This window comes from Pseudopodoces humilis, chromosome 7 (assembly GCF_049639895.1).
Source record: "Pseudopodoces humilis isolate 2021_Gansu_Grassland_sample_001 chromosome 7, ASM4963989v1, whole genome shotgun sequence".
NCBI lineage: Eukaryota > Metazoa > Chordata > Aves > Passeriformes > Paridae > Pseudopodoces > Pseudopodoces humilis.
The window spans coordinates 26,156,900-26,172,566 of record NC_142206.1 but is presented as its reverse complement, the minus strand read 5'-3'; the positions used below and the strand labels follow the sequence as shown (position 1 = coordinate 26,172,566).

General features: G+C 40.3%; 1 protein-coding gene across 7 annotated transcripts in view; it reads right to left on the bottom strand.

Moving 5' to 3' along the window:
- MAPKBP1 (mitogen-activated protein kinase binding protein 1) overlaps positions 1-15,667 on the bottom strand; it is a 96,550-nt gene that overhangs the window by 16,465 nt on the left and 64,418 nt on the right. For all 7 annotated transcript variants that reach the window (XM_088057452.1, XM_088057456.1, XM_088057457.1 and 4 more), the window contains 7 exons: positions 15,411-15,536; positions 13,659-13,729; positions 13,088-13,209; positions 12,117-12,192; positions 9,548-9,659; positions 8,925-8,988; positions 5,687-5,812 (listed from right to left, as the gene is read on the bottom strand). In XM_088057452.1, the coding sequence (XP_087913578.1) occupies positions 5,687-5,812; positions 8,925-8,988; positions 9,548-9,659; positions 12,117-12,192; positions 13,088-13,209; positions 13,659-13,729; positions 15,411-15,536 (697 nt within the window). The remainder of the gene's footprint in view (positions 1-5,686; positions 5,813-8,924; positions 8,989-9,547; positions 9,660-12,116; positions 12,193-13,087; positions 13,210-13,658; positions 13,730-15,410; positions 15,537-15,667) is intronic.

The following is a 15,667-nucleotide window of genomic DNA, read 5'->3' as shown; positions in this document are numbered from 1 at the left end:
GGACACTTAATAACATCAAATTTTACCCTCCCTCTTTCTTCTCCTCTTCCCTTTCCTCCATTCATTCCTTCAGTCCACTGAATCAAATTAACAAATAAACCTTCGGACAATAATTGAAGAAAGAAGAATCCCCAGCAAATATATCTGAGTAGCCCCCACTCCATGGCCTTGAGCTAGAGTGCCAAACTCATCATGACATTCATAGGATATCACTGGTGAGTGTTGACTGCCAAGCATTATTCAGGAAATAAAAATAGCTCATCCACCAAATACAGAGCAGTCTGGCAAGGGACCAACTTCTCCTGCAGCTGACAGATAGCAGGCAATATTGAAACATGGAAGAAGCAGTTAAGGTATTTTAATCTTTTCTCTTCCTGTGTAGTGGCAGAATATTAATTTCCATTTCATTAGGAGTGATAACTACTCAACCACTTCAGGTGAGCTTTGAAGTGTTCTGGCAAAAAGAAAAATTAAACTGACTGTAGCCTGCAGGGTTCTCAGGTGAAAAAGTTTCATTTTGGTCATCCACATCTACTTTTGACATTTGAGTTTGTCAGTCTCTTCATATTTTCTACTGTCTCCTCATATGCTCATCTTGTCACTCTCAGGTTTTGTGTCTAAGCAGGGGAATCCTAACAAAGCCCAAGCACCACAGAATGTTTGAGGTTATGCCATGTTTCATCCTATGACATACATTAATTACATTTATTCATGGTAGGCAGTATCAACTTTGTATCAGTAACTTTGACAGCATACTTCTGCTTCTGTTCATCATGGTTGTTTCAGGAGTTTATTGAGACAGAAGGGTTGGATTATTAGACCTTTAAACATCTAGCTGGTTGAACACCTCACAGTGATGAGGTGATATGGCAAGGCAAGATTATGTGTTTGCCAAGCTCCTATGTGCACTGTCATTGGTGTAAATGGAGAAGGAAGGATTGCTATCTATGTGTTTCATGTTACAAATAGAAAGATGGCCCCTGTCCATCAGATGGTGACCAAAAAAACTAGTGAGGGGGGGAAAAAAGTGTGTTCCAATATCCTTAAAGTAGCAGAGTAAGAGAATGCAAAACATATTTTGGAAGTCAGATGTGTTTTTTTTATACTTCACAGGAAGTGATAAACAAGTTATGAAGTAACATATTTGATGCAAACATTAGGTATCTTGCATTATCCCAGCAACAATTCATGCCCCTCTTCCACATCCTTCTTACAACTCAAGTATGCTTTTCAAACTCAGTTCTGTAACTTGAAAGGAGATAGATGAATGAATGATATTTTCAAAATTATCCTAGGCCCAATGACTTGAAACTGAGATATTCTGAAATAAAAACTAGGTTCACAAGGTCGTGAGTGTTCTGTTGTTCTTGTCCAAGTCAACCCTTCTATTCAGACTTCACTGTTTCTCCTTTCTTTCCTGCCTTCCTTAATGTACTTTTGATTTTCTCCTAAGCCGCCTGTTGCACACATCTCCTCAATAATCTTCCGCAGTTTGTTTTTTTTTTCATGCTTAGATGGGAGTCAGTGTAATGTACAGTTTTCAAGCACAAAAGCTGTTTCCAAATAAGCACAACATGAGAGCATTTTGAAAATTAAGGAGTAAGACTTCTGGGGTTTGCCAAAATCCTCCTGAGAGCCAAACCCCAAAGCATCATTATACCAGGATGAATGTTTCAGAGTAGCTATTCCAGAATAGCATGTACAGACACAGTCTCGATCCAGGTGACTCAGAGCAAGTGTTTTAATTGTAATTGTTCATCTTCTTTGCTGAGGAACTATCCCACTCTAGTATCATAGAATCACAGAATCATTAATGTTGGAAAAAAAACTCCAAGATCATCAAGTCCAACATCTGACTGAATATCACCATGCCCACTAAACCATACCATGGAGTGTCATGTGTACTCATTTTTTAATACTTCCAGGGGTGATGACTCAACAATTTTCCTTTGGGACTCTGTTCCAATGCTTAACCACTCTTTCAGTGAAGAAACTTTGCCTAGTGTCCAACATGAACCTTCCTTGGCACAACTTGAGGTAATTTTCCCTTGTTCTATTACTAGTTGCCTGGGAGAAGAGGCAAACTCCCAGCTCACTACAACCTGCATCTTATTCTATAAAGGGCAGCAGCGTCAGTTGCTCTTCAGCTCCCAGTTTTTGAAGGGTCAGACAGTACAGGGTGAATGGAAAGGAAGGACCTTAAATTAGAAAGTCTTCAGGACACGGTATAGACTTCAAAGTGCCACATGTCATTATGGAGTTCTATTCAGACATCTGATAATAGATACTCTGTATTCTTCTGTATGACCTGAACACAACCCTGTTTTGCTTTCTCAAAACAAAACAAAGCAGACAAGAATGGCAACTATCCATTTAAAGACGTATGTCAGAACATTCCCACTCTGATCTTGTGCTACTTAAACCCTCAGCTTTAGGGACATACTTATGAAACTGTAACATCCTGTGTGGTAGTTATAACTGGCAGATTATATCCTCCTGCTTCCCCCTCAAATGTTGAAGTGTTTTAAAAGGAAAGTTATTCTGCTTTTCCCCACAGAAGGATCACAGCACACTGACTCCAGAATTTCCCTAGTATTACAATTGCAGTAGTTCATCACAGACTGAGGCAACATTTCTGATAAGGTATCAAAAACCTGCCCTATTCTAAGCCCTGAAAACAACACAGCTTTCCTGGACTGGACAAGACCCACTGAGAATTTGATAAGGAGCTCTTCTTCCCAAATATATCTGACAGCACACAGTACTTCTTCAGTATACATATATAACTTTTAGACAATTTAATTTGGATAAATATTTTTTCTCCTGCTTTTTATATTAAAGAGTCAAGGAAAACCACAGATAGAGTCATGTTTAAAACATGACTATAAGCCCTGCAAACATTCCACAGTAAAAACAGCTTAAAACTTGAGACAAGCTTTTCTAAACTATAAATGCACACTTGGATCAAAACCAAAACCCTACTAAATGGCCTTTACATGACTCCTTCACTGAAAATATAAAAGCCTTAAAACCAAAATGTACCAGCAATCTCAGCTGAGTACAAGTTCCATTATCCTGAACTATCAAAGCTCTTCACGTTCAGAAAAAAGCACACATCTGCAATTACCACAAGCAGAGGCAGAACTCAAAGGCTCTCAGGCACACTATGGAGAACTGTGGGACATAAAGGTCAGTGCAGTTCCAAGGTAATACAATATCCCATAAAGGTGAGTCAGAGAAATCATTCAGAAGAGAAACTTTAGTCTCTAAAAATTTTTGGATGGACTGAAAATACTGGGACCCTTCAGTTCAGAGAACAGGTTGGATGAAGAGAGGTTATGAAAAAGGTTTACAAAACCATCAACAGAGCTCACAATATTAAGAAGCGGAGGACTTTCAATAAAACTAGTAGGAATGTGCTTTAACAGAGACAAAAAAACAGTCCTTCTTTCCACAGAGAGCAGTGAAATCCAGGAACTTATCACCAAAGGAGGCTGCAGAGACAGACAATATTATGAAGTTCAAAAAGAATTTATACAAACTCAGTGGACAATTGGTCCATGTCCAGATGGTAAAGAAAAAAGGTAGAGATGGACCTCCTAACATCCTTTATGTAACAATGGAGCATGAGGCAAATGGATCACAAAAATTCATGTAGCAAGGCTCATAGAGTGTCTCACTAAATAGCATCTTCCATTGCCACAGTCACAGGCAGAATACTGGGCTTTGTGGAGCACTGATTTGACCCAAAAAGGCATCTCCTTGTGTTTACACTGCTGACTTTACCCACCTGGGTCAATTCCTGCCCTGACAGTTGCAACTGGATAGACAGCACTGTCCTGAACTGGAAATCTTCACCTCCCACTGCTTCCTCAGATCAATTTTGTTACCTCAGCATTATTTTTATTATTCATCCTGTGATACACTCATACAATGGAACTAGCAGAAAGTATTACTTCCTCCACCAAATTCTAGCAATACTGTTCTAAAGAAGATCTAGTAGAACAAATTACTTTTCACAAGGCAGGAAGCCTTCTCATACTATTGTCAATCTTTTAAGCCAACAATTTTACACCACAAGTTGCAACTCAGCTCTCTACTGCAACCTATACAGACAGGCTTTGGAAAGAATCAGGGCACCTAGAAAACAAATATCACTCAAGTTCATTATTTTTCCTTCTCCCACCTCAATAATGCTGGTCCAATAGGCTCTTCTTCCATTGTCAGTACCAATCCAAAATGCTCTGGGAATTATGTCTTTGCTGATCTCCAGTGACCACAGTGAACGATCAAAAGTGAAGACAAGCTTTCAAAGCTGACAAGTAGATTCCAGGCTTGCAAAGAGGCTACCAAACAAGTTTATTAAAGTTCTGGGCTTGGCGTGGCACTAGCACCGCCCTTCAGCAAGCGTCTGTGATGGAAACAAGTATCACCTCACGTGGAACAGGACTGGGATTATCTGTCACAGGCTGAGCCTTGGTACGGTAAGGCTGCAGCTGCTGGAATAATAGAAAGACTGCTATAAAAAGCATATTGCTTGATGGATCCAGAACTTTGGCTAGAAAAAAGGCTTCCTGAGTCTTCCCAGCATCATTACCAAAAGCACTTACTAGACAAGACTTGTTTCAGGAATGAGCAGATCAAGACTTTCCAAAACAGAACTATGCAGACAGACTTGTTACAACATTGCTTGCTCCCAAAGGGAGTGGGAAAGTCCTCCTGATACTCAACAACCGGAGTAAGTAAATCCTCCAGTCCTTTGGTACTTTTATATCCAGAGCTCCATTTGTAGTCACTTGGGACATAGGAACAAAAAAAATCTGCATTTATCCTTTTTATCCCCACTGTGTTGTCTTAACAGACTGGAGAGCAGGACTCTCCCCTGCATTACTTACAGTCCAACTAGTCTCAGCTACTTAAAAACTACAGAGAAACCAAACACATTAGACTAATAATCAAAAATACTCTGTCACTCCTGTTCTGTTTAAAAACAGAAGCACCACTTTTTAAAGAAAGGTCACCAGATAAATTTAGATCTATTCAGCTTGTAGGCTGCAGTAGTTTGTTTTAGATATGTTGTTTACTAAGCAAAAATAATAATATTATTTAGCTAGCAAGAGCTTTATCCACTTAAATTATTTTTGTATTTATTATTCATATTATAATTATTTTATCTGAGTTTTTTTCAAAGCCTCCAGAAAAAAGTTAACAAAGAAAGAGCAAAACTGTAAGGACTCTTTTAGAATTATGATCAACATAGCCAGCTCACAGAGCTCATAGTTGTACTTCAGTACTGACACCACAGAAACAGTCTTTAAGTTGCATTCAGCTTATATCTAGAGAACTTTACTCATAAGGATCACAGCTTCCCTGGTGGAACTCTGTACCATTCTCAGTATTCCTAAGTGAACTGCTTATTAAGGTTTCTCATTAAACTAAATTAAGACACAAGAGGTATTGCATACATATTGCAATCAGTGAAGCACACTAAGTCTGTCTGGAAGATCTCAGTCTGGTTTCTATATCCAAAGAAGGGGGGTACAAAACCAAATTCAACAGAGGAATAAGAACTTTTGGAAGACGCTACCAGTGAAGACAGCAAAAACCTTACATTTGAATCCCAGTGCCACACTTTCACATTTCACCCTACACAGTCAGACCCCTGTTCTCAGTCTGCTCTGCTCACCTCATGAGTCCAGGTGCCTTGTGAGGAGGAGACTTCTCCACCTGCTTCCCTCTCTGTTTCATGTCCGACAGTCGCTGCCGCATGTTGATGGTCATCTCTGAGCTCAGACGCCAGATGAAGATGCAGCTGAAAAAGAAAAGTGAGGCTGGGATCAAGTCTCAGTTCAGTTCATTGATACTAATTCCCACTGGAGAGACAAAGAAGAGCCCTTCTGTCTGTGGCAGACACACATGCAGAAACAGCTTCACAGAAGCTCAATCCCATCACCAAGCCTCGTGATGAAGGAGTTAAACCTGCCTGTCAAAGACTCTCTGCGAGCGAGAGCAACTGCGGAGATATTTACACAGATTCATCTCTGATCCTATACCTTTTTTGACTATCTGACCAGCTGCTGAAGGAAATGCTGTAACAAGTCCCTCTGTGGTCAGCAGGATAAGTGGAGCTTACAGATGTCTCTTGCATCCTCTAAGAGTGGCTACACTGAAGTCTCTGATTGCCACTACCCCCAAAGGCAAGGCCTTCCTAATGCCCACCACCATATGGAGTCTCTGTGCTGTAATAACAGTTAAGCTCATGTAGAAGTACTTTTTGCAGTCAGGGTGCCTCTAATATTTTACTTGGGACTCCCTACAGAATTTACTTGCACAGAATTTACACAGCCATTAGCTCAGTGTAATAACACCAAGCACAGAGCATAGTGCTAATAACACCAAGGCCGTGGGTTCAATTCCTGTATGGGCCATTCACTTCAGAGCTGGATTTGATGACCCTTGTGGGCTCCTTCCAATTCAGAATGTTCTGTGAAATATTCTGTGAAATTTAACTGAATTTGGTCAATGGATTCAAAGGCATTCGAGAGAAGGAAACCAACAGTGTGGTCTTGTTTCATTAATTTCTTCAGAAATTCAGCTTAAAGAATATATTACTCATCACATTAAAGAATACTGTATCTCATCTTCAGCTACTAGAAAGTAAAATGACCAGCACTGTCTTTGAAATTTAACCTCAGTGCTAACTAATTCTTTTCATCTCAGTCATCTTTCCTGTCTAGCTGGGTATACTCACATTGATACACAAACAGAAATGGTGCTTTGGCTATATATCACTTATAAAATCTTGCACCCTAGTTTGGAATCCAAAGAGGATTTAATTCAGTTCTTCAACACCCATCACTGCCAGTATACTCATGGGTACTCCAATACACAGAAGATTATTCAGTGACTGACATTTCCCTCTTTCTTGATAGCATGTAAATATTAATTTGCTTTGCCATCTTGAACAATGACCATGAACTTTGTTCTCCCTGACCTGAGGCAAATGTCAAAAGTGCCAGTATCCTAAATACCTCATTTTTTCTCTTTCATGAGGAAACGATTTTAAAGGTTTTAATTTCCATAGCACACCAAAAAAAGGCCCATAAAACCCTCTTTGTGGTCAGTGGAGATTTTAAGGTAAAACTAAAAATTCCCTTCTTGTCCCCAGTGCCATGCTCAGAAGCATCACTCCCAGCTACTAAAATCACATACAGACACTTCCCATTGCCTGTGAACACACTCTCATCCTCCCACTGGAGCTTTTCAACTGGGAGAAGGGGGTGAGGCACTGTGTCTGGGAACTATGGCAACCCAGGGCAGCCAGCTGTTTCCCCTCAAGGAGCAGCTCTCTCCAAATAACAGCAACCATAATCTGCTGCTAAAAAACACACTGAAATGGAGGAAACAAAATTCTGAAAGCAAATCTGGCTTGTTCATTTATCCCACCCCCACAGTTATCAAACTTAGAGACAAGCAGCAAACAACCTAAGCCTGTGAACCAAACAGCATCCAACACAAACTCTGCAGAAGCGCCCTCCTACCCCTTTTGCTGGGGTTGGGGAGGGGATTTGTTTTTGTTTTTTCTTACCTTGCATTACTTTCCTCACATGAACCTCACAGTCTTTGTGCCCTTTCTCATCCCTGTTTTTCTTTCTATTTTCAGCTCTATTCTTGGCACGTGCTGCTGTGTGTGAACAGACCAAGTTCCCTTGTTCTCCTTTGAAAAAGATGCTTTTTCATCTCCTTACAGCAATCTTCTTCTTCAGGAATCCTTTCCTCACTTCTCACCCACCTCCTGCATACCCTTAGTGAAGAAAATTATCCTTCTGCTCATGTAAATGTCAACAAAAGAATGTTGCACTAAATCACACGGATCACTGGGAACTTCAAACCTTCCATTTGTCAGAATTTCACAAATAATTTTGTCAGAAGATCACAACAAAAGGAATCTCTCTCCTGCAACTTTTGTCCCTAATCTACTTAAACACATGAAAGATAAAGAAAGAGGAAAACGAAATTATTTATTTCTTTCTGAAAGACAGAAACAACCAACTGATGAGATTTAAGGTGATACACTGTATGTTCTGTAACAACTCACCCTCTAAAACCCTCCTTCCAATTCAATTGTGTTTTATTAATTAAAATTTTAAAAAAATAAAAAGAGATAATCTGAATTGCTCTGAACTTGCAATAGCACTCAAGAAGCCATCTTTCTTAAAGGAAAAATTTTATTCAGTTCAGCTGATTTAAGCATTTACTGATTACAGAAATAGTGGCTCCACTCACCTGTACAATCATCACACTAGGCATACATTCTCCTTTTTCCCTTGAGCTAAGTCTGGTGACTACTTAAGCTTTTAGTGAACAGATTTAGCTCACTAAATGTGCAGAAAACTCATTTCAGGGGAGTACTGATGTAGTGACTTGAATCAGCTGAATTTAGTGACCTGAGGGGTCAGCTGCACCACTGCTGTCTCAGGGGAGACAGAAGAAGACCATATGGATAAGACCAAAAGCTGAGGACAGGTCTGTCCCTTTTGCTGCTAAATAGACTCTTTCACCTGGTGAAACCTCACCAACAGCATGAAAAAGTTCTGGCACTACTAGCAAAAATAGCACAAGATACCTTATATTACAGCCCTGAAGGCTGGTCAGGAAACAGGTCACATCTCTGCCTCCTTTCCAGCACAGAACAGTATTTACTCTAAAGAAAAGGGAAATACCTCACATGGGTCTCATTCTATGGAATGCTAATATAAGCTCTGTGAGCTTCACCAGCAGCATGCATTTAGGATTCAGAAAGCTCTGAGATTTATTTGGAATTCATAAAACATCCCTTAAAAAAAATCTACCTTTCCTAAGGACATGTTACATCCAGTATGAGATGACATGAGTCAGTAACACAAACAAGTAAAGCCTCTTACCTGTCACCAGAAACAGAGATCAGATGTTTGCAGTCATTACTGAATTTCATCCCAGTCACAATCTCTGCAAGAAATAAAGCAAAAAAAACCCAGTCTTCCCTGAAATATTAAAATGGACAGAAGAGATCACTAGCCAAATAGCCTTTCTGCACTCAGTAATTCACACTTCACAGATCAATATGCCCCAATTACCATAACCATTTAAGCAAGAATCTAGGCTTGACATGGAAAGGGCAAAATATACATGAACATGGGATTCTCTTTTTGCCTATAATAGAATAGCTCCTGTGTGGTAGAAGCTGAGGGTATATCATAATGAAATTTAATATAGACTGAAAAAAACACAGACTCCTTTATAGACTATTAGAAAAACTGTAAATAAATACATGGCAGGACAGGTGGTTACATGTGTGTGTGTCTGTGTGTGCTCGCGTGCAAAATGCGAAAATTAAACTTGCAATAAAATAAGCTACTGCAACTTCATCCAACTACAATTTATTAAAAAATACCAATTAGGTAAACTTAGGTGGGAAGGAATCTTCAGAAAATTTTGACTAGTATCAGACCCTACTATATAGTCATCAGCAGAAAAAAATGAATTTCCAGAAGTTGATAAGCCTTACCTGAGTGTCCATACATGGTTGCAACACACTCGCCAGAATAGAAATCAAAAATGGAGAGGTTCTTGTCAGAACAACTGGTTGCAATGTAAAGACCAGAAGGATCTGTTTGCACCTGGTTTAGGAGACCAGAGGAATGCAAAGACTTGGTAAGAAATTACCTTCAAACTACACAAAAATAGTTCAGATTACCCAAGACAGTCAGAATAAAATGCAAGTAGTCTGCACAGGAGTCCAACTGAGTACCAACCCATCCAGTATCCCAGGACAAATCTCCAACCTGACTAGACTTTTAAGACTATCTCCAACCTAATCAGACACTGAAGGCAGTTAAATTAAATGCCTTAATGACTGGGAAGGCATTTCCACCAATGGACAGATTTCTACCTCTCTCCTACTTCCTTTTAACCATTGGGGTCTTACTTTCTTCTATGTTAAGATCAAAATAAAACAATAAGAAACCCCCACCCCAAAACACACACACCCCATAAAAAAAGGAAAAAAAAAATCAGAGCTGACAGATTGAAGTGAAATATTAAAGGATTCAGGTCTTCAGGAGTGAAAGCAAAAAAGAACTCAACTCTGCCAAGAAATTGTCTTGGACAATGATGCTGTCACATCTCCAGCATTTGCAACTCCCATTTTAAAGCTATTTTGTTCGTTGTTTGTTTTTTCATATGCACCTATTTGTTGTTTTATCTTGGATGAAATATAAAATTCCCTGCAAATGCTTCACCAAGGTCCAAAGCAGCACTACACAGCAAATACAGTAACTGTCACCAAATGTCCTGCTGTGTCCTTTAAAGAATTTTAAGGAACTGAGAAAGTAACCTGTGTTTTTCAAGGGAGACATGGTATTTAAATAATAGCAATTCTTTTGGTTTGTTATATTTATTTTGTTGATGTTTGCTTCCAGTGTCACTATTTGGGTTCTACTCATTTAACTGCAATGTGTATGATCTCAGAATAACATGCCAAGAAAGTTTAAATTCCAGAGACAACCGTAATCCCTTGGTTACATAATTGTCTTAAAAATGAGCAAAGCAACAGTAAAAGTAATTGAGATTCCCCATTTGAGATACACATAAAAAAAAAGGATATTAAGAACAAAAAATCCATCTTTCAGAACATTTCATGGTTTTATGTCTGAGAAAAATCTAACCAAGCACGTAAGCTCACCAGCAATTTAAAGTGTAGCATCAATTTTTCATCTTCATTACTCTGGCTTATAAAAAATTTGTAGGAATTGTAATTGGCAAAGAGAAAGAACTTATCTTTCTCTGTAAAACAGAAGAGCTGACACTGAACAAAATGGTTTGTTTCCCCCTCCCTTTTTACCCAGTTATTTACACTCATCAATAGTTTCAGCTAGAAGGGAACTTCAAGTATTATCTCTTCCTGCCAGACCAATTCAGAGTTGACCAAATTAAAGCTTGTTAAGTGCATTGATCAAATGCATTTTCAACGCTCTCAGGGTTGGAGTATTGGCCACTTCTCCAGGACTCCTGTTCCAGTGTTTGACCAAACTCTCAATTTCCTAATTTCCCCATTTCAGCTTTGAACCATTCCTGTATATCCTTGTCACTGTATCCCAGGGAGAAGCACTCAGCACCTTCCCCTCCGTCCCCTCCTCAGGAAGCTGTAGAAAGCAATGCAGTCACACTTCCACCTCTTCCTCTCCAAACTAGATAAGCCCAAACTCCTCAGCTGCTCCTCATAGGACATTCCTTCCAGTCCCTAATAATAATACTGCTGACCTGTGCAGCAGTAGGAAATTATCAGTGGAAAAATAAATACAATGAAGAAGCTTGTTTGGCAACTTGAGAGATATTTTGATTTTGTCAACTGGCTTTCCCCCTTTATAGACAAAAATGTGGTTCTTCCACTCAACTGTCAATATTGAACACACTTGGTTTACCAGGGTAAGCCCTGGATAGAGGCAGAAGCAGGTGTGCTACGCTGGCCCAAGGCCTGGATGAACTCAGCAGGTAGGAAACTTGAACAGACTCTCCCTAAGCAGAACCAGGCTTGTCCAGAACTAAAAGACCCAGGCTTTTCAGGTCCAATGCTATTCAATTTTATCAGCTCAAAGAATTTCCCTTGTATTTGCCCTCTGAAATCCACTTCACTAATACTGATCAACAGGCATTTCCACTTTAAAAATCCTAACAAAACCAGCCAAGAAAGCCAGAATGAGCTCTCTGGAGTAGAAATTAAAGGATTAAATTAAATGGATTAAATCATCTCCTGACAGATATTGGTGCAGTTCTACTTTTTTTTACAGCATGGTCCTGTGACTTACTTCAGAAACAGGACAGAGAGAAAAAACATTGATCAGCTTCAGCATTTATTGACTCATTTCCTGTTTCAGCCTGATGAAACCCAAATACATTACAGCCCTTAAGGATGAAAGTAGGAGGAAGTAGCAGCAGGGTAAAGGACAGAGTAGGAGAAAGCAAGCAAAAAAAAAGAAAAAATACTGTCTTCAGATTTGTATTTAATTTTCTTGCTCCTGAGCTGCACTCAGAAAAGCTGAAAATTTTGTAGATGGAAGGAAAAGAAAACAGCTTACTTTGATAAGGGTGCCATCTTCGCCTTGGGATCCCTTGTAAAGCTTCTTCTGCTTCCCACTGCTTATGTTGAAAACCCTGAGGAGAAGACACAAGATAAGATGGCTCATTGTGCCCAGGTATTACTCTGAGGCTGTTGTCACCAGGATCCTTTTCCCTCCCTGTTCCTAATTCCATGTAAAATACAGTAAACAGGGCCAAGCTACAGGAAGTGGAGAAATTATCTCCCTGAAGTATTATCACCAGTCAGTTAAATGGTTCAAGAGACAACCCCAAAAGTAATGCAGATGTAGAATATCTGAATTAAAATTGAGGCTTTATTCTCAAGCCAATAAACAATCAGTCCTCACTGCTGTAAAAGTACCTGGGGTCCTTCATACACAGGATTAAGAGAGCAAGACACTTTATGTTAGAATACAAAACCAAATTACATCCAGTAGTGATATTTTGACCAAAACTCTTAACATCTCACACGGCTACAATAGGAGGAGACACACAACTACAGAGAGACTCCTTTGCTTTCAAGTAGACAGACTGGAGATATGGATAAAAATGGAGAAGGGAATGGACTCCGTCTGTTCAATGATAGTCACATCTAATTCAGGTTTAGGTTCTCACAGTCCCAGGTATTGCACAGGACCACACAGCTTTTCACTAAGTACCTTCAAAACCAAAAATCATCACAGTGTAGAAGTTCTAGCCCCACAGTTCAATGATGTCCCAAGGAAGGTACATTTGTTCCTCTAGTAGAAAGCTTTTGCTTTGCAGCAGCCCAGTGAGAAGCCAAGAGTCCCATGGGAATTGCACATATTCACAGCTTTTTATCAGTGAGGAGAAAGGCAGAGTTCAACCTCACAGTGCCTTAGATCTGTCTGAAAACGCTGTATCAAAGAACTTAGAGGAATAATGATGGAGATGGGGCTGCCTCATTTATGACTGCAAAAATATTTTCAAGATGAGAAGGAAACCTAACCTGATGTTACGATCCTGGCATCCAATAGCTGCGTATTTCCAGCTGGGGTCGACATCCATGTCATAAAGTGTCGTCTTCCTAACAATGTGATGTGTTCGGGTAAACTGGACCCCTTCTCCTGTCTAAACATATGGGTAACAGCTGTGTCAAAATCAAGTTGTTAATCCATTATTAAAAGCAAGTAAATACAGACGAGTCTTCTCACAGAGCCAGCACAAAACAATCCTTCCTAGGGAGCTGCTGGGAGCAGATGGGACTGGAGGCACAAGGAACATTTCCCTCCAGCCCATACTCTTTCACCGGTTTTCACAGTTTCCTCTGGCAGTAAAAGAAAAGCAGATATCCTAACAGTTCTCTATTTCACATCTTGCTGTGAGGGGTCAGGCTGGGAGTAGCTGCATGCTTCACAGAAGTAGATCTCTGAATGTAATCTCTTCTATCGAGTCAGTGGGAGGCACTGAGGCTGAAATAGCAACAAGCTCATACAGAAACTCTGATATCATTCTTTGAAGTAACTCCTTTGTGGAGAGATTACAAATTAGAAGTGTACAAAAAGCTGTGATAAGGTTACCTTCTGCGCAGTGCGGAAATAGATGCTCTTGTCTGCCCCACAGCTTATCATTCGCACTTTCCCATCATTGGCTGGAATTAAAAGGCAGGAGACAAAAGATAAATACATATACAAGGTGGAGTATTCCACCATAATATTTAATTGATACCACTGCTCATTTATTCAAGTCCTGATTAGCTAAGACTGACTCCACCCTAAGCAGCAAAACAGAAGCCCCCTTCTCAGGGACAGCATTTGTCTTTCATGCTGAGAGAGCATGAGGCCTTAACACAGAGGCTTTTCAGGACAGATTAGGATGTAAAATTTTGTCTTCTCCCTCACCAGTATGCTCATATCTCTGTGTACCACAGCACTCTGTGGCAACATAGCACATTCACTCTCAGTAGAAGCTGAAAAGAGGCAATAGGCACTTTTCAGAGCTTAGAGTTGGACACAGCACATATTTTTTGCTGTCCTTTCTTACTGTAGGGTCAGGCTTCCCTTCTTCCCTTAGGACTCTTCTGTAACCAAGCAGCTCCTTCAACAAAGCAATACCTGATAAAACTCCAACTAATGACAGTGCATCCAACATAACACAGGTCTTTAACTGCACCCACTTAGAGCATGCCAGAACTTGGCTCAAAGACCAGCACAAATGCCTTAGCTGCCAGGCCTTGAGCCCATGTCCCTCATCTCCTGGGAGTTCAGCTGGCTGCATTCCAGGCCAGCTCACTGATAAGACAGATCAGTCAGAGAAACTTTTGCTGGCCTTGGAGCTCCTCCAGAAAAAAAACCTTGAAAAAGCCCCACAGTTGCTTTGGGGAGCCCCTGCTATGAAGCTTCAGTGAGTCCATTTATTTGAGAGCAGTTTTCAAGCTGAGGTTCTCATCCTTGATCCCCAACTGAGCTACACTGCAGCAGCATTGCAGCCACATCTGTCCTGGACACATGCCCCACTGATCTGAATTCTGACCCAACCCATGGACTCATCTTCCTGATCTGAACTCCTTCTTGCCTTGCTAGTATGGACTTGCCTGGTAGGCATTGAACTGGAGCTGACCCTGACCACTCCAGACTGATCAAGACCTTGAATTGCTTGAATCCATAAGTGATAGTGACCTGTCACTATGGATTTCTCTGGTGACCTGGACTACTGGCTGTATCTAGACTTGATCTGTTCCTGTCATGTCCTGTGGTACCTTCCCACAGCCAGTGGAAAAGGTCACAAGCTTTGCCAGCCTTCCTGTCACCCCTGGCTAATGGCTTTCCCTGACAGAGCAGCCAGCTCTTGCTGTTCCCAACTGGTTCTGCTCATCAGTAGCAACTGAGTGCTGGGGATAAAACGTGCTCCAGCACCAGGAATGCAAAGCCTTACAGTGGTTTACAATCACAAATTTACTGTACCTAAAACTTTTTTTTTTTGGTGTATTTTGGGATTTTTTTGGACAATGACTGCTCAGAGTTCTCCTAAATTAGTTCTCTCTGAAATTAGTTAGAGGGAGTAAATCATTATAGAAAACAGTTTTCCAAAGAAATGCTGAGGACTTCAATCAGAAAAGGTTTTCTTAGGAGGGAGGAAAGAGAGGAAATGAAAGCAAAACCAGAAAAGAAGGCAAGTACCACCTTCTGTTAAGACTCCAGCTGAAAAAGATAATAAAATAAACCCCAGCTGCAGCTTCAAATTGACCTAGTCCAGTATTTAAGTTGATAAAATTACAGCCACAAGGGGACAACAGCAGTGCTCAAATCCAGAGAGAGGCCATGATTTGCTACCTGCAAATTTCACTGCGGTGATGGAAGAAGAATGTTCATCCAGGGTTTGCTGCAGGCTATAGTCCTTCCCAGCATCCAAGACATGAATCAATCTATCCCGACTGGCTGAGGCTAAGAGCTTTAAACCTGTCAGAATGTGAAAAAGACTGTAAGATCTTTAAAGACTGTAAGATTTTTAAAACTGCTTCCCAAGTCTTCTTAGGGACAAAACATTATACTGTAGCTAACTGCACAGATGGACACAAAGTAACACACCT